Here is a 22,773-nt window from a genome sequence, read left to right as displayed (position 1 = left end):
GCTTATGAACATCAGTTATCATCAAGGGAACAGAATCAGGAATCTGACGCTCTTCAGACAGACGTTATTCCGCAGTTTAAAGAGTGGAAGGTCTTAGGGAGCAGATACTTTGAGGTAAATGAGATCTAGATAACAGTTCTCTTACTGGAGTTTATTCCATTGTAGCATTTTATAAGTCCATTTTGACTCACTGTCACCCTTTTTTGGGTGTCTGTAAAAGCTTGACGGAGGGATTGTGTGAGTCACTGAGTGACAGTCACGCTGGCTTTTGTTATTTCTGAAGCAGCTTTTCAGATGATCCTCCCCCGGCCCGTCTCCGCTCTGAAAAGCTTTGAATATTTAACAAGGCCCCAGATTTTGATTGATGTGAAGCGCATTCAGGAGCATCTCTGGTGTTTTAGTCATTTATTATTTATTTTCATTATTTTTTTTATTTACTTTTGTGGTCGTCTCCACATACAAGCTGAAGTGTTGTTATTCCGAATCGAGGGAACTTTTCCTGTATCATTAACCAGCTCTTTACAAGGTGGCTAACCTGCTGCCCAACACGTTGATAAAGTAGCTGGCAAACTAGTTACACCTTCATAACACACTAGCTAGCTAGTAACAAACCAGAGGATGCACTGAGTTGCCAGTTAGAAAAAACTACCAAAACAGCTTTTTGTTTGAGTTTGATGGTTTAGCTAGTTGACCAAAGACCAGCTTATACCATCTGAAACCAGCTACTAGCAAAACACCAGATATTTTAGCTAAATAGATGTTGAATTACAAAGCAATTCAACAGCTGGTTAGCTAGTTATAAACAAAGAAACAGCCTGTTACAAGCCAGGAAGTGAGCTAACTGATTATAAGCAGAGTAATAAATTACCCAGCGAGTTACAACCTGAGGAACAAGCTAACAAGCTAATAACAAGCCGAGTAATAAGCTAGCTAGGTAGTTACAAGCTTAGCAGTTTTCTGGCTAGTGGGTTACAAGCTAGGTACTTAGCAAGCTCGCTAGTTAGCTCGCTTCAGACTGGGTGAGATGTGTCTAAAAAAGAAAACTACGACGACACTTTTAAAATAAACGTAAATATAAAATTGATTAAGTTAATTATTATTAAATTAATAAATTCAAAATAAACTTAGTGTAAAATTGTGTTCTGCTAGGATATGAATGCAGTGTCTCTCTCTCTCTCTCTCTCTCTCTCTCTCTCTCTCTCTCTCTCTCTCCCCCCCTCTGTCTCTCTGTCTCTCTCTCTGTATCTCTCTTGCTTCCTCTCTCTCTCTCCTCTCCTCGCTTCCTCTTTGTCTGTCTCTCTCTCTCTCTTCCTGTCTCTCTCTCTCTCTTCCTGTCTCTCTCTCTCTCTCTATCTATCTCTCTCTCTCTATCTATCTCTCTCTCTCTTTTCTCTCTCTCTCTCTCTCTCTCTCTCTCTCTCTCTCTCTCTCTCTCTGTAGTCTCATCGCTCGACTGCGAAGTCCCGTCCCTTCAGCACTCTGGACCCAGAGCTCATGCTGCACCCCGAGGGTCTTCCGAGGGCCAATGCCGTCGCCATGACGACGGAGTACTCCTTCCTGCGCACCAGCGTCCCCCGCGGGCCCAAACTGGGCAGCCTGGGGGGAATCCCGCCCGCCAAAGACAGGAAGTCCAAATCGACCAGGTCCAACAAGATCCACTCTCTGGCGGACTACCGGACACCGGAACCAGACGGCAAAGCCTCGGAGACGGCGAATACTGGCGTTTCCGTTTCCGCTGAAACCTCGTTTGGCTCGGTCCAGTCCGCCGTCAGCTCCGTCTCCATGGTTTCGGAAATCAGCGTGAGCTCCGGACCCGACGCCCCTCTGGAGTCGACCCGGACGATCCGGGACAACGTGTCAGAGGTGGATGGAAACGACAGCGACAGCTCCTCCTACAGCAGCGCCTCCGCTCCGTACGGCGCGCTGGCGCTAGCGGCCAGCAGGACGGCGGCGCCGTACACGGTGGAGGGCCGGGAGGTGGCGGCGGAGGCGGTGGGTCAGTTCCCCCCGCTGAGGGACGTCCTGCAGGCGGCCAGCGAGGAGCAGCAGCAGCTGATGGAGTTGGAGCAGGAGAGGGAGGGAACAGAGCCTCGCAGCCGTAGAGACAGCTTCTCCAGCAGGTACTGTACATTACGTTACATTGGCCTCATAGTTCCAGCGTAAAAATAAAGAACATTTTTAATGTGGGTCTGAATGTTTTTATTCTGGTCTTATATTGTAGATGAATCTGAACTGTGCTGTGTTTGTGTAGTTCAGTGTTTCACGGTGTTTGTGTTGGTCATTAGTGTCTCGTATGGAAGCTCAGTGATGGGAACCCATGATGAGATGCTGCAGGTGCTGAAGGAGAAAATGAGACTGGAGGGGCAGCTGGAGTCTCTCTCCTCAGAGGCCAATCAGGTACACTGAAATTTTATTATTCATAGCTGTTACTGAGTAATTTATAGTAAATACTGAATAATTCATAGTAGTTACTGAGTTATTAATAGTGAATACTGAATAATTCATAGTAGTTATTGAGTAAAGCAGTTAATACTGAATAATATATAATAGTTATTGAGTAATTCAAAGTAAATACTGAATAATTCAGAGTAAATGCTGAATAATTGATAATAGTTATTAAGTAATTTATAGTGAATAATTCATTTAAGGTACTGAATAATTAGTAGTAGTTTCTGAATTGTTCATAGTAGATACCATATAATTCATAGTGAATGTTGAGTAATTTATGGTTGATGCTGTGTAATTCATAGTAGTTACATACTAGTGAGATAAAAATCAAAGTTATGAACGTTTTTGTTTTGTCTTATGAAGTTATCATTGTGGAGATATGAGTTTTTCACAGCAGTGATGTTATATAGAGAATAAATATATAATAACATATGGAGAATAAAACCTGTTTGCTGCCCCCTGCAGGCTCTGAAGGAGAAGACGGAGCTCCAGGCTCAGTTAGCGGCGGTCAACGCTCAGCTGCAGGCTCAGACTGAAGAGGCTCGGGTCAGCGTGGAGCGCCAGAGCGCTCTGGCCTCTGAGGTGTCCACTCTACGGGCCGACTGCTCCACGCTGGAGCGCGCTATGACCGACCTGCAGACCCAGCTGGAGGACAAGAATGCCAGCCTCACGTCGCTAGGCAACGACCTGCAGGTCGCTGAGGAGCAGTACCAGAGGCTGATGGGAAGGGTGGAGGAGATGCAGCAGAGCATGACCTCCAAAGACAACACAGGTCAGGAGCTTGAAGGGAAACTCCACCCCAGCATGCTGGTGGTGAAAATGATGGATGGAAGCTAGTATGGGCGTGTTAGCAAAAGGCGGATGAAATCATGCTAACTGGACCCAATTCACTTTTATTGATTGTTAGCCACATTAGCATTACTTTTGGTGTAATATTCCTTTTGAAGCAACCTCAAAAAAAAAAAAAGTTTAAAAAATGCTGAATGTGCTCATTTATATCTCCAAAGCTCCAAATCTCCAAAGTGTGTCCAGGTAAATTACATAAGTTCCAAGTTATGTTAACCTTAAACCTGTAATTTTGCGAATCTAGTAAACGGAATTTTCTCCTTTATTTCGAATGAAGTTACTCAGGCAGGACATATTTATCTTCATTAGTTTGAGCACTGGAGCTACGAGGCTAATGTAGCTAACAATTAGAGGAAGCTTATACCCCAACAATTAGCATATATACCATTTTTTTGAACAAACATTTGGCACAAAGCCAGTGAGTTTACATAATGCAACAGTCATAACCAGGACGTTTTAGATTTCCAACTCATAATTCCTACTTGGAGAGTCAGTCTCTCCCAAGAGCTTTGAGTCCTCACTTCAATATAGCGACGCCCATAGAATAAGACGTTACAGTGCATTTTAAAGTGGACTTTTGAGTTTGTTTGTGTCTGATATGCTGTATCTCATAATACAAAGAGGTACTTGGATAATCCAAAGGTCAGGCAGTGCTGGTCAAGATTTTTCATATCAACAGTGAATTGCCACAGCCTTTGTCCATGAATAAAGTAGATCAAACTCTAATCAAACCACCTTTTAATTCTAGTGTGAAAGCATTTTAAGAGGAAACAAGCGCTACTGTTTACTGTGAGTGACTAACATTTGCGGTATTTGTCAGACACACTTATCCAGAGCGACGTACAGTTTGATCGTGTTACAGATGTGGCACATGTAGAGTTAGGAGTCTTTCCCAAGGACTCTAATGGGTATAGTGTGCAGTGCTTCCCGGACGGGGAATCGAACCCCCGTCTGCTGCCACTATGAGCTTCCGTTACTCGTTAGCTACATTAGCCTCGTAGCTCCAGTGCAGATCATGTACATTTGGAGCAAAGTGGAGGAAATTTGCGGACGTTTGATTCTCTTTAAGAACGTTTTCAGAAAAGAATAGTTTTCACAGTGATGCACTCCAGTAGTTACTGTCTGAGCTCATTTCCTGTGTGTCTGTCTGTCTGTTGTGTGCATCCGTTTTAGTGGGTGAGCTGCGTCAGCAGCTGAGCGGCCTGCAGGCCCAGCTGCAGCAGGTCCAGTCGGAGCGCAGCGCCCTCCACAGCCGTCTGCAGACGTCGCAGGCAGAGGTGCAGTCCCTGCAGCAGCTGCGCAGCTGGTACCAACAGCAGCTGGCCCTCGCCCAGGAGGCGCGCGTCCGTCTGCAGACTCAGATGGCCAACATGCAGGTACGGAGGCCCACAAGGGTAGAGACGGTACCGAACCACTGGATCGGGTTTAATACAGATCCAGTGAAACAGGCCTGGAGCAGGTTAGAAAATCCTTATAAGAGTTTAGAGCCTGTCTGCAGGCCGACTGGCCGTTCTGGATCAGTTCCAAGTAGAAAATCAATTCACGTGATGAATTAACTAAATTGTTTTAGCTTAAGCCGCTTCAAAGTGTTTCGGTTTTGAGGTCCGTTTTAGGCCACCAGCTGAAATAACTGAATTAAAATGATTTTTTTCATCCCTGACTGGCAGATAAAATCCACAAAGCAGCAGAGGTGGGAGAAAAAATACAGCAGAGTAGAATATAGTCATATTTTGGGTATATACTAGTTGTAGACAGAAGCGCAAATATGGATTTTTTTTTTTATTATTCATATTGTTTACATGCATTAAACCTGTTATTAGACTGTAGTTCAAGCCTGTTGTTCATATTTCTGCATAATTCAGTGTGTGAGATGTAAACAGAGTGACTCTGAGTGGTTTGGTGTGAAATGGTTCAGATGTCTTTACAGTGGTGGTGATAGGAACCAGGGGTCGCCATGACTACAACACAAATATAGACATTTTATTTACTATCCAAAACCACCAGTGAACCTACACGAGTCTTCTGAGTTTATATGGAATGTTGATGATGGAAAAATAGTGGAAAATCTGAAATAATAAGTTTCTTTGGGGACTATTTTGCCTCAATACACCCTGCATGTATCCCTCCACCGTGAATAGATTTTAAGACTATAATCTTATCAAAACTATCATAAAACAGTGTCTCAGTCATCAGGCAGTGAATTCATAACCATTTCATGTTATATCTTTCTGTGAGGAGCTTTTAGAGGTGGACGTCTGGTTCCTATCACCACCACTGTGAACAGTTCTGACTGTAAGTTTCTCTAGAACAGAGCGTTTCACACCAAACCACTCTGAACCACTCTGTTAGCATCTTTGGTTGTTTTTCCTTACAAAACCTGTGGTAATCAGGTCATCTGTGTTTTAAAGATATTATCTGACCTGTAAATGCTGTAAAAGTGAGGAGTGGATTGAAGGCCTCTGGTGTAAAAGACCAGAAATGATCACCTCATACAATTAACACTCAGCATAGAAGGAGAAACTGGTTTTAATGTCAGTCGTGTTCAGTTTAGCTCTGATAATCCGCTGCTGTAGGTACTCGTATGCATTGCCTGTGTGAGAGGCTGTGAATCTGTATTTATTTATGCCCTTTATTTTTGTTTATTTGTTTTCTTGTCCCAGGCGGGTCAGATGACTCAGATCGGCGTGCTGGAGAATCTGAAGATGGAGAACGTCACTCTGTCTCATCAGCTCTCTGAGACTAAACATCGCTCCATTAAAGAGAAGGAGCGGATCGCCGTCCAGCTGCAGAGCATAGAGGTCCGTCTGCTTACACTCGTAGTTCATTTGTACTGGACCATTTTACTCTTTTTATCTCTTACAATAAAACAGGCTGTTTTTGTTACTGTGGCTTTAGGGTTTATGTGTCGTCATGGTCCAAAAAACAACAAAAAAACCAAAAAAAAGTCTCTTGAAAAAAAATCTCTATTTTTTTTGCTTTTCTAAATCGTTTGAATGTGGCAGCCACCCATAGAAATGCTCCAAAACTGCTTGGAACAAAAATGTTTGACCTCTAGCGTTACATTACTAGGGGCAAAATGTTAATGAGCTCTGTTTTGATTGGCTGTGCCTCATTCGAAAAGCACCCTGAAACACTCCTTATAACTTCAGTGTGTGGAGTGAAACTGCTGTAGGCTGTTTTTTTGACATAACAAAATCAGTGAATGTATGAGCTTAGTTTCCGTATATGGACTGTATGGACTGAGCAGCACTACATTAAAGGGCCCTTTAATGCCAAGTGTAAACAGATCATCACAGTGTTGATCTCTCAGAGAGCAAATCTTTATAAATCAATAATGTCATTATCACATGCCTGGCGATACCGGTAAAGCAGGTGAATCTTAATATCTGACTATTTTATCTGCCTATTAAAGCATCGGTCAGGCCCCGTTTTGCAGGTGATCAGGCTTAGATTGCTTAAACACCCGACTCAGCCAGTAAAGCAGCACCTTACATTAACTTGGCCTTTCACTGAAGTTTCACCTGTTGTGTCTCTCTCTGCCCTGGATGATGCTCTGACTCCGCCCCCTCTGTGACTCCAGGCGGACATGCTGACGCAGGAAGCGGCGATCCAGCAGATACAGGACGCAAAGTCGATGGTGGAGGAAGATCTCCAGCACAAACTGGAGGAGTTTGAGGAGGAGCGAGAGCAGCTGCTGAAAATGGCCAACACGGCTACGGCACTGGAGAGAGAGCTGGACCAGGTACACAAACACAAAGACCAGTTAGATCCCAGATCAGCAGTGTTTCTGATAAAGTGGCCAGTTAGTGGAAGAACAAGGAAGGTGTTTCTAATAAAGTGGCCAGTGAGTGGAAGCACAAGGTAGGTGTTTCTAATAAAATGGCCAGTCAGTGGAAGTACAAGATGGGTGTTTCAAATAAAGTGGCCAGTGAGTGGAAACACAAGGTAGGTGTTTCCAATAAAGTGGCCCGCGCTGGTACATTAGCATGTCCAGTTGTCCGTGATTTGCAGATGAGTGAATGTGTTCCTCTCTCTCTGCAGGTTAAGGTGGCTCTCTCTCAGAAGGACGCCCAGCTGGCCTCGTTCCAGCGCGAGCACGTGGAGCTGATGAAGCAGCTGACGGCCACTCAGGAGAGCCTGCAGGGTAAGGATCAGGCGCTGCAGCTGCTGGAGGCTCGGTATGCCGAGCTGGAGGCGCAGCTGCAGGAGCTGCAGGCCGACTCGTCCGCGCGGGACGACGAGCTGCACTTCCTGCGCAATGAGAAAATCGTCCTGGAGGTGGCGCTGCAGGCGGCGCGGGCCGAGAAGAGCCAGCTGGACGAGGGTGCGGAGCGGCTCGGGGAGGACGTGCTGGCGGCCGCGGATACGTTGGACCAGCTCAGGCAGGAAGTGCAGGTGAAGGCCACCCAGGTGAGTGGAGGAGGCGGGAGGAGTGTTTTAACATGCATCCGTTAACATTTCTATCTTGGAGAATCCCCAGTGCCGTCTGAAGGACAGAACCTGTTCAGAAACCATTGAAATCTGATGCCAAACAATCTTCAAAACCAAATTAAAAATTGTGGACAGAGCTGTTTATAAGTCAGAGCAAGGTCATGGTCAGTTTCCTGGACAGAGATTAAGCCTAGCCTGGGACCACACAGCATTCTGAATGGAGAAGTCCAGCACTAGGCATAATACAGGTCAGGGAAACCAGCCCTGCAGCACTTAACATTTCAAAACCTGAGTTTAGAGTGAGAACTATGGGGAATTCCAAAGGGGAATTCCACCAATTTAGCAAAATTTCTGCATAATTCAGTGGTTGAGATGTAAACGTCCAGACTCAGATGTCTTTACAGTGGTGGTGATAGGAACCAGGGGTCGCCATGACTACAACACAAAAATAGCCATTTTATTATCTGAAACCACCAGTGAACATACACGAGTCTTCTGAGTTTATATGGAATGTTGATGATGGAAAATAGTGGAAAATCTTGAATACTAAGTTTTCTTTGGGGACTATTTTGCCTCAGAGCACCCTGCATGTATCCCTCCACCATGAATAGATTTTAAAATCACATTTTAGACCAAAACCCTCTCAAAACTGACGTAAAACAGTGTCTCAGAAATCGGGCAGCGTATTCATAACCATGTACTGACTCTCTCTGTGAGGGAGCTTTCAGAGGTGGACGTCTGGTTCACCAATGCAGGAACCGATATGTTAAACAATGGAGTGAATAAACACGGCCATAGGTGACCCTGACCCTTTTAAATGGACAAACTACCCACTGTTCACTTTCTATTCTCCCTTCATCTTCTAGATTGAGTCCTTACAGCAGGAGAACGTCTCCTTGAAGAAACAGGCGCAGAAACTGAAGGAGCAGTTCACACAGCAGAAGGTATGTAACACAACACGGTCATCTCCCATGCTGCCCCCTCCATATCCCTACAGTAATGCTTCTGATCCAGCTTGTCCACTGTTGCTGAAGATAACTCTGGAGCAGTTGTGGCAGATTGTGGGTCAAAATAAAGTCCACAGGAAGGTGAATCTCCAGGACCAGAGTTAGGGACCCCTGTGGTAGAACACTGCTGTGAGGATTTGATTACATCCAGCCATGAGAGCATGATGGTGGATGGTCAGTTCTGGATCACTCCATCTCCTCTCAGAGGTATTGGAGCTCCATCTCTCCAGAGAACACAGTTCTCAAGCTTGTTATAAACTCTTTCTGTCCTGAACAGGCCACACCCACTCGCTCTAAGTCTCTCCCACACTCTGAAGCCCCTCCCACTACCTATCACACTACAACAGAATCCAAACTGCTTCTTATCCGACGTGTAGTCATGTGACTGTCTCATAATGTACACCTGCCTCACCCACCTCTCATGGCTGTTGGCTGTAGTTTTAAAACGGTTCTAAAGCCTGATTGGCTGAGCCACTGTAGTTTATGATTGTGCGTGTAAATACTTTGCTGTTATTTGTGCTCTCTGTCTCCCCCTGCAGGTGATGGTGGAGGCGTACAGGCGTGACGCCAGCTCCAAAGAGCAGCTGATCTCGGAGCTGAAGGCGTCTAAGAAGCGTCTGGCTGCAGAGGTGAAGGAGCTGAAGGAGGAGGTGCTGAAGCTGCAGGGAGAGAAGGCCAGCGGAGAGCAGGAGCAGCAGCGCCTCCTGCAGGAGGTGCAGAGAGTACAGCAGCAGATGAGCAGCCTGGAGCAGCATCTACAGACCGTACAGACGGAGAGAGATCAGCTGGACACACAGCTGCAGGTACAGACACCTTCACAGACCTGTAGCCTGTAGGCTGCAGTCACTGTAGCCTGTTATTGTTATTATCCTGTTAATAACATGTAATAGGCTTTGAATCACTTCAGTGAAGCTGCACTTTTTTTAATATATAATTAGAAGACGCCAGCAAGAGAGCAGAAAACGAGTCCAGCTACGTAAATCATGATGGCAGCTAAAAAGAATAAACGCTGGCGCGAGCAGCTGTTTAAGCAGCTGTTAGCGTTAGCGTTAGCTGGCTAGTTAATGCAGCTGCTTAGAGAAATGTTAACTTTGAGAAATTCGTTTGTTTTTGTGGCTCAGAATGAAAAGCTGGCAGCCTTGAGTCAGTCAGGACCTTCTGTTCATCTGTCCAGTAAACCATCTTTTATTTTTTTGTCTTGGCTATTAATCTGGTGAAATCAGAGGTCTGAAATGATGTCATTCGTCTGATCCTGTGACGTGTTATCAGACGAGTTGCAGGACACTAAAAATAACGCAAATCGAGTGCAGATTAGTTTCATGTAGGTTTCTAAAGTAACTAAAGCTGCGTGACAGTTTCACAGTGTAAATCCAGCCTAAAGGTCCGTTTTAAGAATCCCCAGTTCAGTTCCTCTCGTTCGTAACTACCGAAGGGTGAGGGGTTAAAATGAAGGTGCAAAGGGTGAAAAGATGGTCGGTATGAGAGCCTGAGTTTGTTTCCTCTTCAGTCTCTTCAGTTCGATCACAGTCAGCTGAACGCTGTGACGGAGGAGAACGAGGCGCTGAAGAAGAAGCTGGAGCAGATGCAGGAGGAGGCCAAGAAGTGAGTGACGCGGCGCTTATCTATTCATCCATTCATCCATACATTAATTCATTCATCCATCCATCCATCCAAAAATGCTGATAAAGCTAATAATGGATGTAAAGCATCCATAAAGCAAAAGGATCCTGTCAGCACTATTCAAATGCTCCATCATGAATTATCAATCCATCTATCCATCCATTCATCCATTCATTCATTCAAAAATGATAACAATCCTAGTTTTGAATGTCCAGCAGGGCCCTGTTAGCATTATCGAAATGAGGTCATGCTAACTGGGCTTTCCTAACTTAGAAAATAGTGATGGGCTGAAAATTAAATCCAGCTGCTGGATTTTATTTCTTTCACTGTACATTGATGTAAATTGATTTATTTTTGTTGTGGAATTTGATTTAATTTTTTATTCTCATTACCAGTGAAATCATTTGTGAAGTTATTATAGACGTGTTTAAAATATGGAAACATAAAACATATTTTTGATTTTTCCAGTTTTTTGGGCACAATTGTCAGGATTTTGACTTTTTTTTGGACCAAAGTGTCTGTTTTGCCCACTCTTTGAGTGTAAGTTAGTACTAATAATGAAAGTGGTGAAGTGGGCACAGCGTTAGGTTGATGCACTGATAACTGTTGTGATGTTTGAGGCAGTCGTTTTCTGTCCCCTGTCCTCCTCCAGGGCGATCTCAGAGCAGAAGGTGAGGATGAAGAGGCTGGGGACGGATCTGACGAGCGCTCAGAAGGAGATGAAGGCCAAGCACAAGGCGTACGAGAACGCAGTGGGCATTCTGAGCCGCCGCCTGCAGGAGGCGCTCACCGAAAAAGAAACGGCCGAGGCAGAACTGGTCAAGCTCCGAGCTCAGGTGGACGAGGGGGGAAACAATCAGGCTCTGCAGGTAAACGGTGCTCAGATAATCTGACTGACCTGCTGATTTGACTGGTTACAGAGACGTAATGAGAATCTGCTGTATCTGTGATGAGCAGTTATCAGTTATCATTATCAGAGCTTTACTGATGCTGATGGAGTTGATCAGTGTGGTACTGATGTTGAGGTAGTTGAGGTACTGATGCTCTGTGATGATGTAACTCTCAGGTGAAGCTGGAGTCTCTGCAGGCGGAGCTGAAGGCTGTTCTGCACAGTAAAGCTCTGCTGGAGAAGGAGCTGCAGGAGGTCATCAGTCTGACCAGTGCTGAGCTGGAGGAGTACCAGGAGAAAGTGCTGGAGCTCGAGGACGAGGTGGAGCTCTCTCTCTCGCTCTCTCTCTCTCTCTCTCTCTCTCTCTCTCACTCTCTCACTCACTCGCTCACTCTCTTGCACTCTCTCTCTCTCTCTCTCTCTCTCTCTCTGTTCTCTTTCTTTCTCTCTCTCTCTCTCTCTGTTCTCTTTCTTTCTCTCTCTCTCTCTCTCTCTCTCTCTCTCTGTTCTCTTTCTTTCTCTCTCTCTCTCTCTCTCTCCCTCTCTGTTCTCTTTCTGTCTCTCTCTCTTGCTCTCGCTCTCTCCCTCTCCCTCCCTGTTCTCTCCCTCTCCCTCTCTGTTCTCTCTCTCGCTCTCTCTCTCTCTTTCATTTTTTATGTCTTTCTCTCTTTCGACTGACCTGTCTGTCCTCCCTTTGCGCCTGCAGCTTCAGGAGTCGCGCTGTTTTAAGAAGCGGATCCGCCGCCTGGAGGAGGCGAATAAGAAGCTGGCGCTGGAGCTGGAGCACGAGAAAGGGAAGCTGGCTGGACTGGGGCAATCCCACAATGCACTGCGGGAGCACGCTAACATCCTGGAGACGGCTCTGGCCAAGAGGGAGGCGGACCTGGTCCAGCTCAACCTGCAGGTCACAAACTCCACAGGCTGTTAAACTGCAGAGAGAAGCTTGGGGATATTTTTTAACTTCGCCAGTTTGCAATAACCAAACATATTAAACACATTGAATTCATTTCAATTCAAAGTCAAAGTGAACTTTATTGTCATTCAGACTGTACAACAAGCACTGCGCAGCTTAACGAGATTGTTTCTCCAACTCTGATGTGCAGAAAGATGCGTAAATGTAACATAAAGGCACATAGACAAACTGGACAACATGGACAGGCATAAAACACACAATAGAGAGAGCGGGGAAAAAAATATATATGTATATAAGAAATATAAGAAATATTGCACATTATTCTCAGTGACAGTATTATTACACAGTGTAACAGGAAATGTGAACTTGACATTGGTGAATAGTGATAAAGTGCTCAAGTGATAAGAACACTGTAAATATTGCACAGAAAAAAATAGCTGCATTTTTATATAGAAGACCGTTCTAAGAAAGTGTTTGGTTATTTTGGTTTATTTATAGACAAACATACATCACAAGTGTAACTATTTGTGCCAAAATTAGTGACATTTTCTACATACAGATTTTAAACTAACGGGCAGTTTTCAGCAAACTGATTAAGCTTAATTGTGCGATTGGTGGGGATCCTTTATTTCAGTTGCTTTCTAGAATGAAACCTGGTTTCCTCTTTGCATTAAAAAACAGGCTCATTCATAAAACGAGTGAAAAGTGAAGAACTTGTATCACGGCTCATAGAGAGATCTGCTATAACCTACACGTGAACTGCACTGTTAGTGAGGCGTCCTCTATTAACGTGACTTAAACTGTTGCAGGTCCAGGCCGTGTTGAAGAGGAAGGAGGAGGAGGACCAGCAGATGAGGCAGCTGGTTCAGACGCTGCAGACGGCTCTAGAGAAGGAGAGGATTAAAGTGAAAGATCTCACAGAGCAGGTAAACATGCTGACAGGCTTCCAGTCGAGCTTTAGCTCACAGGGTCTGATCTCAAACACTACACAGGCACACTTTCATTATATATACTAGATTATATACATGTATGCAAGCTATATAAGAAATAAGCCAATTTTCATTATAGCCTAAATTATTAGCAACGTGAATCCTATGAACTGCCTGTAGATTCATTAGACCAATCAGAAGCAACCAAACACCCGTGTTTTGTGACATCACAACCACAACTAATGGGCAGTTTGGTGCACTACGGTCATCGTTTAGGCCTCAAGCCAGAAAAAAAGGGATATTATAGTCTTTTAAGGCCAAAAAACAGACTTGGACATCAATGTTTAGAAAGAAATAATCCCAATTCAAATCTGTCATGATATGGGTTAGAAAAATTGCACTTAGAAATTTTCCATAAATCATTCAGTCCAAACTGTCAGGATTAATCGATTTAAATTCTGATTAAGATCTAGGTTGGCAGTATGGCTGGGACCACTTATCAACCAATAATTATGAACTATTGGGAGGATTTAGTAGAGAAGGCCAAACTGTGGCTTTAAGAATTGACAAAAACGGTCTTTATTTATCGATAGATTTGTCCCAGTAGATTGATTTTTCAAAATCGTGCAAGCCTGCATTATAATACATATTTTAAATTTTCCTACTGCTCTCTGCTTTTTCAAATCTCTGATTACTCGATTAATGTCTAGACTGTGTGTTTGTGTTGTAGGTTGCGGAGGCGAAGCTGGAGGCGGGTCATAACCGCAGGCATTACCGAGCGGCAGTGCTAGAGCTCAGTGAACTGAGGAAGGACCTGCAGGCCAAAGAGGAGCTGCTGAAAAGCCTGCAGGAGCAGGCCAAGACACTGGAGTACGTTCAGACAGGAGTGTACGGGGCAGAGGGGCCGTCTGAGGGGGTTATTACCCTCTTTAATATGAAAGGATCTTTTTTGTTGAAGGAACAGCTCTGTGAAAAATCAGTTTCCCCTTCAAATGTACTTGATCAGCCGAGTCAGTTTGCTTCTTTAGTTTTAGCCCCGGAGCTACGAGGCTAATGCAGCTGACATGTAAAGGAAGCTTAAATAGACAAAAAATCAGTATAGTGCTAAATTTTAACAAATACTGTCAGGCACGGTAACTATGTTAATTTTTATTCAGTTGTGCTGCACAGAATCCAAGGAAACCAAACAAATTATCGTCGCTGTCCAAAGAAAAACATGCATCTCCATTTTTGTCGATTTTTGTTGTTCTTTATACAACAGTTAGTTCCGGCCACACAAGCTGATTGGCTGAGAAGTGTTCTAACTATGCTATTATTTCACCGTAACATCACAGGTTTTTCACAAACACTGTATCACTCTGCTGAGATGCCGTTGCTAAGCAACGACTTTGACAGCTGTAGGAGATGCTCAAGCTATTTTAACGTTTTTACTTCTTACTTCGCCACAAACAGAAAATGGACACTTTTAAGATCACATTTGACCGACAGCCGATTGCAGCTGTGACAGAAGAACAGCTAAACAACCTGGAATGAGCCAGAAATGAACCCAACACCATTCGCCAAGCTAAATGGGCTGTAAGATGCTTTCTGGAACGAAACAACATTAATACTGATCTGGCAAAAAATGACAAAACTGAGCTAAACCTGATATTGCGGCAGTTTTATGGCTCAGTCTGTACTTCAAAAGGCGAGGCTTACAGCAGGCTGTGCAGCGAGTGGGCGGAGCTCGTTACTCTGATGCAGCAACAAGCTGCTTGTTAAGGAACTCTAATTTGGTGAAGGAACTGCGAACATTAAAACATATTAAATGCCACCTTCACAGCCCAGTTTATTTATTTCTCACTTTATTTATTTAACTGTTGTGTAAAAGCAGTAGAACACTCGAGGAGTCTGTTATAGCGAATAGTGATTGGACCAATAGAAATGCCCCAAGATCAATTAGAATAAAATCCCTTTACATTAACTTACACTGAAAGTTAAAGGCGTTTTTGGCCTCTCCTGTAAAGTTACCATTTCTGCAGTACACTGAGAAAAGCAGGTTGTGATGTGATGCAGTTGATCACGATACTAATAAAGATCATCATGTTTCCCACAGCTTCTTGCTGCTGTTTTTAGCTACTTGATGATACTGTTTTACATTTTAGCGCTATCAGAAACCATATAAGCCTGTCCTGGATGGTCAGCTATATTTAGAGCCAGGACTGTGTAAAATTGATTTTGTGAGGTGGTGAAGGTCATCAGGTTCCAGCATCCTGAATATAACACTCTGCAGTTCTGCTGCTGTATTGAATTATCTCTGTACGAAGTGAAACCTCTGATTTTCTGACGTTCCCTCAGAGCTCAGGATGCTCAGCGCTCTCAGGAAGTGTCCCGGTTCCAGACGGAGCTCACGGAGGCACACGCACAGCTGCAGATCCTCCAGAAACAGCTGGACGATGAGCTCAACAAACAGCCGCTCACTAACCAGGAGGTACACATACACACACATGCTGTTTATTAGTCAGTAAACGGGTTTATGTAAATCAGTCACGTTAACCATAATAATAATAATGATAATAATAATAAAACATGGCTTGCAGTTTATTATTAGATCCACATCCCTTGTAGCTACACTACTTGGCCATTTTATCAGAAACACCTTCCATATAGCTCCACTGTGTCCATCTTTTCCTGCACAGTGTATCAGCCCCCTCTATAACATTCATCACTGTAAAAGATCACCATAGAATCACCACTGTCCAGATACACTGACCACCCAAATTACCTCTGGACAGCAGCTGTCCTGTCACACTGACCAATGATGAGCTGTGCAGCAACAGATGGACCACATTCTGTAACTACACCTACATAGTGGAGCTATAAGTGAAGTGTTTCTAATAACGTGGCCAGTTAGTGGAAGCACAAGGTAGGTGTTTCTAATAAAGTGGCCAGTTAGTGAAAGTACAAGGTGAGTGTTTCTAATAAAGTGGCCAGTTAGTGAAAGTACAAGGTGAGTGTTTCTAATAAAGTGGCCAGTTAGTGGAAGCACAAGGTAGGCGTTTCTAATAAAGTGGCCAGTTAGTGAAAGTACAAGGTGAGTGTTTCTAATAAAGTGGCCAGTTAGTGGAAGCACAAGGTAGGCGTTTCTAATAAAGTGGCCAGTCAGTGGACGTAGGAGGTACAGTACAGCGTCTGTTTGCTGACCTGTGTCTGTGTTTTGTCTCTGCAGGTGGAGGATCTGAAATGGGAAGTTGAACAGAAGCAGCGTGAAATCGAGGCACAGCGCCACCAGCTGGAGCTTTCAGAGCAGAGCGGCCAGAGAGAGCTGGACAGCGTGCAGGACACACTGCAGGTCAGACCCAGATATACATGGCAGAAAGCTTAGTGCACAGCTTCCAAATCTCTGGCAGTTCGACAGAGTTTTATTAGAGCTGGATCAGCACCAGAGGGGAAACAAAGGAGGAGCTGATTAGCGTCCGGACAGACAATCACTTATAATATGGAAAGTCCCGTTTTTTTTTTCTCCACTGAGTACCTTAATGTTGAGTATCAGTCAATATTGGTCCAATCTGATCTTTGTTTTTTGTGGATAATCCAGCCACACAGTTTAGGTAAGACATGCTAGGCTTCTTATTAGTGATACAGTAAAATTACTTTATTTTAATATGTGTATCATGTGACATTTTAGCCTAAAATGACTTTTATATTGTGCTTTATTTTGAATTATGATCTGATTGACCTCACTGATGATTTGGCCACTAATTACTGTAATATCCAGTAGTGAAGTCACTTCATTTTTGATATGTGTGTACACAGCATATTGTTTTTTTGCACTGCTTATGTGAAAAAACTGTTTTATATTGATGTGAATACCTTATTAGCAATATTAGCATGTTAAACGTTTATGTATTCCCACCCAACACAATTATTTAATTAATTTCCAGTCAAAACAGCAATTAAATGGAAATATTTCAAGCAGAAAACAAATACTTAACATAAAACTACACAACTGAATATAATATCAGATTATTCTGTATTCAATGAGTCACTCTATACCTTTATTCCAGCTTCCATTCTTCTCAGGAGACTCACTTTCAGTTCCTCAAAGAATCTGCAGACACACCTCCAAAGTTCAGTCTTAGAAGCTGGTTGATGATTTTCTGAAGCAGTCAAACACATTCAGTGATGCTGAGCTCTGTGCTGTTTATAAGCGCGTTAGCCGATGTGCTGCTGTCTGTCTGACGGTGTTTGTCTCCGCAGCGGGTGCGCGTGGAGCTGGAGCTGGTCCAGGAGGAGCTGAACAGCACCAGGAAGGACAAGTTTGTCCTGCAGGCTAAAGTGGCTGAGCTGAGGAACAGCATGAAGACGCTGCTGCAGCAGAACACGCAGCTCAAACAGGACCTCAAACACCCGCGCACCAGGAAGGTCAGTCTTCTTCTGCACATGCCACGAGGCCTGTCACAAGTTCGCGGACACCTTGACGCAGCCTCTTATCTGGTGTAGAACCAAATATCATATCATACCATTCACTTCCACCTCAGACCGGTTACGATTTCTTTCTTCTGTCTGCTGTGCTGCTAAATCAGGAGCAGATATTGCTGAAGAAACATGACACATATGGTTCCCACCCATCCAGGATTTTCCTGGATTGCCTTGGTTGTCTGTCTAGGACAGTGATCGGCAGTTAAACGGGTTGGCGCGCAGACTGCTGGTAACCATAGCAACGTAGATAACAGTCTGACCTAGCTAGTAGCTAACGAAACAGCAAAGAGAGAGATTTAAGACAGACATCGATAATTTGGAGACGAATGGACTTATTTGCGTTTATAATCACTCCAGATGGTTTCCTGATACGTTTAATCTGCAATGAGAAACTCAAACACTAAAAAGTCATGAAGCTGTAGTCAGTTTCTCATTTGCCAACTTCTTGTTCTAATTGTCCCGTTCCACATTAAATAGTGCCGCAGTTACATTCTGGCGCCTCCGGCACCATTTAAGGTGGAACAGGAAAATTTGAACAAGATGCTGGCGATTGAGAAGCGACTTCAGCCTCTTAAAAAGTCGAATGTTGAGACATTTTACAAGAAACTGTTCCACTTTTGTGGAAAAGTTTCCTGCTGGAGATGCGAGAAAAGCAGCTATATCTGAGCTAAAGGTTAAAGCAGAGCAAAGTTAGTCTGCATTTTCGTGTATATTATATGTTTAGTCTATATTAGTACATTAGCACATACTGAGACATGTTAGCAGCCAAGATGGATATAAAATGTTGTGGCTCCCAAGATGGATTGATTTTTGTTGAAAGGACAAAATGGCTCTTCTTAACATTTGGGTTGTGGCACCTGGAGTGTAGTCGTAGTGGGCAGTGTGCTGGTTGAAATCCTTCCTCAGGTGTGAGTTTTGTCATAACCGTTATGTTGGTATGTCACAAATACACACAGATAACACAACATACAAACAGTGCAGATCCTGCTAACTGTAGTCTGTTTAGTGTCTGATTCAGGGACGTTTCATTTACATTTCAAATGAAAACACAGCCGACACTCCGCCACCTCCCGATGTCTAGTTCATTTACGAGGCAGTGGACATAAAGGAGCTGGTCATTTGTGTTTAGCCTTTGCCTAAACTTCAAGTATCATGATTTTGCATTTCTGCCACCTCTATGTGAAATTGTTTTCCTTTAAATCTGTGTCTTTAGACCCTAATATGGTAATAAAGTGTAAACCAATAAAGAAGACATGATCGTTTGTACTAAAACATTACTGTAATGTATGTGTGTTAATCGGATTTTAACATGATGTTTTTTCCCTTCATCAGCGGATGGATGCGAAAGGTGACTCGACCCCAGTGACCCCTGTGAAAATTCCGGATTGTCCTGTACCTGCATCCTTATTGGACGAGCTGCTGAAACCCTCGGCCTCCGTCAACAAAGAACCGCTCAATAACCTGCACAACTGCTTACGGCAGCTAAAGTATGTCTCACACACATGTATCCATTTACATGACGTTTCTGCTGTACTCAAAACATTATAGAGGCTTTTTAAATGAAACAGTAGAAGCCATATCGCCCCCTACACTTCCTGTAGTGTATTACAGCCTGTCAGAATGACTGTGTGGATCATATGAACATTATAGAGGCTTTTTAAATGAAACAGTAGAAGCCATATCGCCCCCTACACTTCCTGTAGTGTATTGCAGTCTGTCAGAATGACTGTGTGGGTCATGTGTAGGTAATATTTTTTTCTGTTTCTCCTTGCAGGCAGGAAATGGACAGTCTTCAGAAGCAGATGGAGGAGCACACCGTTACTGTGGCGTCGTTGGCCAGTGCGGAGGACGAGCTAAACAAACTGGGGATCCATGAAAACAGCCCCAGGCAACTGTCCAAAGAGGAGGAGGAATCAGAGACGCCCCAAGAGATGCAACAGGCTTCTTAAAATGAAAATAACAAAAAACAAACATACAGCAGCGAATGATCCCTCTAAACCTCCATCTGTCCGTCTGCCTCTGGGAGAAAATTGCTTTTATCATAACGGGCACTTTTAAAAAGCTTTTTTTTTGTTGTTTTTTTTTGTTTTTTTAGGCCAATATTTGGTCGGGTCCCGTCTTGAGAAAGAACGTTTGGGTTACCTACGGTGTTTCCTTGTTCCACAGCTTTATTCCTTTTGCTATTTTTGTTGTCTCTTCGTTGCTGATGTCATCTGTCGTTGTTTATTTATTTCCAGTTTAGTCAGAGCTCTGGGAAAAAGGTTTGTTTTTTTTTCTCTGCTGAGGTCATGAAAGCAGGACCGTTTCTCAATAGAACTTGCCAAATTTCTTCACTCGTACCAGATTTACACTCAGTGTTGTCACTTTCTTCTTGGTCTGGTCATCAATTGAAGCAATACTTGGGCCAAAAATCAAACTTAATCAGCCCCTCAAATCCCAAATTGTAGGTGGGCAAGACGTGTCTGAAGTTTGCTTCTTTTAGCACTGGAGCTACGAAGCTAATGTAGCTGAGAAGTAGTGGAGGCTACGCTGATAATTAGCTTCATGCATGCGTTTGCCTCAAACTGTATCAAGATGTTAAGTAATATAAAGTACACTTGTTTATCATAACTGTCTCCAAACAGGTAACTTAGGATAGAACCTTCTTAACTTTGAATGGAAGTCAATGGAACCGAAAGTTTTCATGCAATGTAAAGGCCAGCTGTCGTTTTCTAATTATGTATAAAAGATGTATGACGACCAATGTTGTCCGTAAACATGGACAGAAGTACATACGTTACTTTTTACAGCTACATTATCCTTGTAGCTCCGTTGCTAAGACTAAAGAAACAAACTTCAGACACCAAACACGTCTTGGCTGATCAGCTGTATCTGGGAGAGTTTGATTTTTGGCCAAGCTATCGCTTTAAGATGGTCTTCAGTGTTTGGAAAGTGAGTCTAAGCTACATATCATCTTGAGAAGTGATCGTTTTTTCCGGTGTAGCGTTTTAGCACCAACACAGTTCTGCTCAGTGAAAAAGCTGTTCCTCAGTGCCTGTTCAGCTACTTGATCCACTTTGCTGTTTCTAATCCGCAATCAGTTTACTCTTCTTTATTTGGGAGGCTTAGCATTGATCTTTCTAGGCTTCACCCACAGGTGTGTTCTTTATATCTACTGATGTGAAGTTGGACAAGATTCTCAATGGTAATAATCGCCCTCAGCCTAAAGAGATACAGCAGTGTAGCAACATTTGTTTAGGGTCGAGTTTCCAGTTTAAAATGCTGCACTACTGAGCTGGATTGTTGTATCTAATTAAAACTCGGTTGGTTGTGAAGGACAGAGTTAGCCACCATGCTAACGTTAGCTTAATAACGAGGCAAAAAAACTACGCCTGATCTGTCCTGACGAGCTCGTTCAACCCCACAGCAGTAGCTGTGAAAGAGCTTATCGGTGGACGAAGCCTGGAATGGTCAGTTCTATCTAGACCACTGCTCTCCGATCAGTTTCTCTGCACCCCGAATAAGGAACTCCAGGCCTGAGCAGTTTTTCTCTATGAGAAAAATGAACAGCGTTTTCAAGAAATCGCTCTAAAGTGTTGTCGTAAACAAAAACGTTCCACACACGATATGTTTCTCCATACATACGTTTTTCTCCTGAATATCACTGGTTTCTCTGAATTACGAGGTCATTAAGAAGCCAAAATATGATTATTCGTACGTACATGCTAACTACCACCATGGCTGACCTCACCAAAGTAACCCAAACAAACCAGTAGGCTCTATCCAGTGTGGTAGTTTGGAGGCTTTGGGAGTAGCTGATGTTGGTATATAACAGAGTTTAAGTTTAGTAGTAGAACGACGCTTAATGCTGCATCATTTCAGTTAGCTTGCTATTAGCCTGTACGTAGCATTACTTGCATTTTGACTGCTAAACAACCTCGTAAGTTCTACACAGGACAGGATTTACCCACATTTTAGTTTCCTACAGAGTACGAGTTTTCAAAAACACGTACATTTTTCCCACAGAGAAAACCTGCTTAGACCCAGAGTTGCTAATACGGCGCACAACTACAGAATGATGAGGTGAATCAGGCAAGGAGACACTAAACTGCATTGACTCCATTTCTGTCAGGAAATTCAAATTTCACCATTGTTTTTGTTCTCAAAACAAAATTTCAGCCAAAAAAGTAAAAAATAAATCAGATGTAACTTCCACACACAACTCCAACTGTAACCAGTCAGCTGAGGCATGTCTGGAGTTAGCTTCTTTATTTTTAAGCCTGGGGCTAAAAAGCTAATGTAGCTAACAAGTTACAAGTAACTTAACTTACAAGTGAACAAGTAACAACGGAAGCTGTTCACACTGAATGTTGTGTGAGTTGTTCAGTAATTTCTAGTAGACTTGAGTATGTGATTTCTGACACTGTAAGAAACACTATTATCTGGAAAAATGTACTGAAGTATGGACAAAACTCAGCCCTCAAGCTGGCTGATACTGTTTTTAGCTATGCTGACGTACTTTTATCCATGTTTATAGACAGCAGTCTGTCATACAGTGTTAGAAACCACATAATCAAGTGTATTAGAGATTACTGAACAAGTTAAACTCTGTTTGAGGCGAGTATGTGTTGATTTAGGCATACAGTTAGCACCATGCTAACCTAGCAGTTGTTAGTTTCTGCTGCTTGGCTACATTAGCCCCGTAGCTTCAGTGCTAAGCTAACAAAGCAAATTTCAGACACGTCTCACTGACGAAGGAAAAGGAAAACAGCCAGAGAATCAGCTTTTCTCCATCTGGTGTTCATTTTGAGTTTCTGCGGTCGCTAAAACTGTTTGATGAGGGATATTAATGAACTCTGTGTTTCTGTTTTAGGGCTGAGCCTATATGGTTTCTCATATAGGAACTACTTTCAATACTGTTAAAGATATAAATATATATTAATTCAGTAAAGCTAATGCTGCTGACAGCGAACGAAAGTAGACAGCCACGAAAATAAACAACATGCATGGTGGCGCTAGCTTCTGTTCCTTGTTAGCACCGTTAGCGTGTGTGGTTGATCTGTTGCTTGAACTGTTTTGAATGAATTAATGAGTAGTTTCTGTAAAAGAGTGTCTGTTGGGGAAAGTGTGTAAAATAAGTTGTTGCGGTTTGACTGTGCTTTGGAAAATGTTCGCTGCTGAGTGTAATATATTTATAATATATATGAAATGTATTTGAATGATGTTGCACAACTGACGAGAGGAGAATTA

General features: G+C 43.3%; 1 protein-coding gene across 4 annotated transcripts in view; it reads left to right on the top strand.

The window, feature by feature from the left end:
• The window catches only part of golga3 (golgin A3), a 28,523-nt gene extending 6,813 nt beyond the window's left edge, over positions 1–21,710 (top strand). For all 4 annotated transcript variants that reach the window (XM_036598234.1, XM_036598230.1, XM_036598232.1 and 1 more), the window contains exons 5-24: positions 1,441–2,120; positions 2,286–2,397; positions 2,914–3,220; positions 4,468–4,670; positions 5,955–6,092; positions 6,875–7,036; positions 7,336–7,704; positions 8,592–8,669; positions 9,272–9,535; positions 10,240–10,334; positions 11,005–11,221; positions 11,419–11,562; positions 11,948–12,145; positions 12,964–13,080; positions 13,814–13,953; positions 15,421–15,553; positions 16,292–16,414; positions 17,323–17,487; positions 18,877–19,031; positions 19,319–21,710. In XM_036598234.1, the coding sequence (XP_036454127.1) occupies positions 1,441–2,120; positions 2,286–2,397; positions 2,914–3,220; positions 4,468–4,670; positions 5,955–6,092; positions 6,875–7,036; positions 7,336–7,704; positions 8,592–8,669; positions 9,272–9,535; positions 10,240–10,334; positions 11,005–11,221; positions 11,419–11,562; positions 11,948–12,145; positions 12,964–13,080; positions 13,814–13,953; positions 15,421–15,553; positions 16,292–16,414; positions 17,323–17,487; positions 18,877–19,031; positions 19,319–19,493 (3,975 nt within the window). In that variant the 3' untranslated portion in view covers positions 19,494–21,710. The remainder of the gene's footprint in view (positions 1–1,440; positions 2,121–2,285; positions 2,398–2,913; positions 3,221–4,467; positions 4,671–5,954; positions 6,093–6,874; positions 7,037–7,335; positions 7,705–8,591; positions 8,670–9,271; positions 9,536–10,239; positions 10,335–11,004; positions 11,222–11,418; positions 11,563–11,947; positions 12,146–12,963; positions 13,081–13,813; positions 13,954–15,420; positions 15,554–16,291; positions 16,415–17,322; positions 17,488–18,876; positions 19,032–19,318) is intronic.
• The last annotated feature ends 1,063 nt before the right edge of the window (positions 21,711–22,773 follow it).

This window comes from Colossoma macropomum, unplaced genomic scaffold (assembly GCF_904425465.1).
Source record: "Colossoma macropomum unplaced genomic scaffold, Colossoma_macropomum, whole genome shotgun sequence".
Taxonomy (NCBI): Eukaryota; Metazoa; Chordata; class Actinopteri; order Characiformes; family Serrasalmidae; genus Colossoma; species Colossoma macropomum.
Note: the sequence above shows the minus strand (reverse complement) of the source record. Positions and strands in the feature narration are given on the sequence as shown.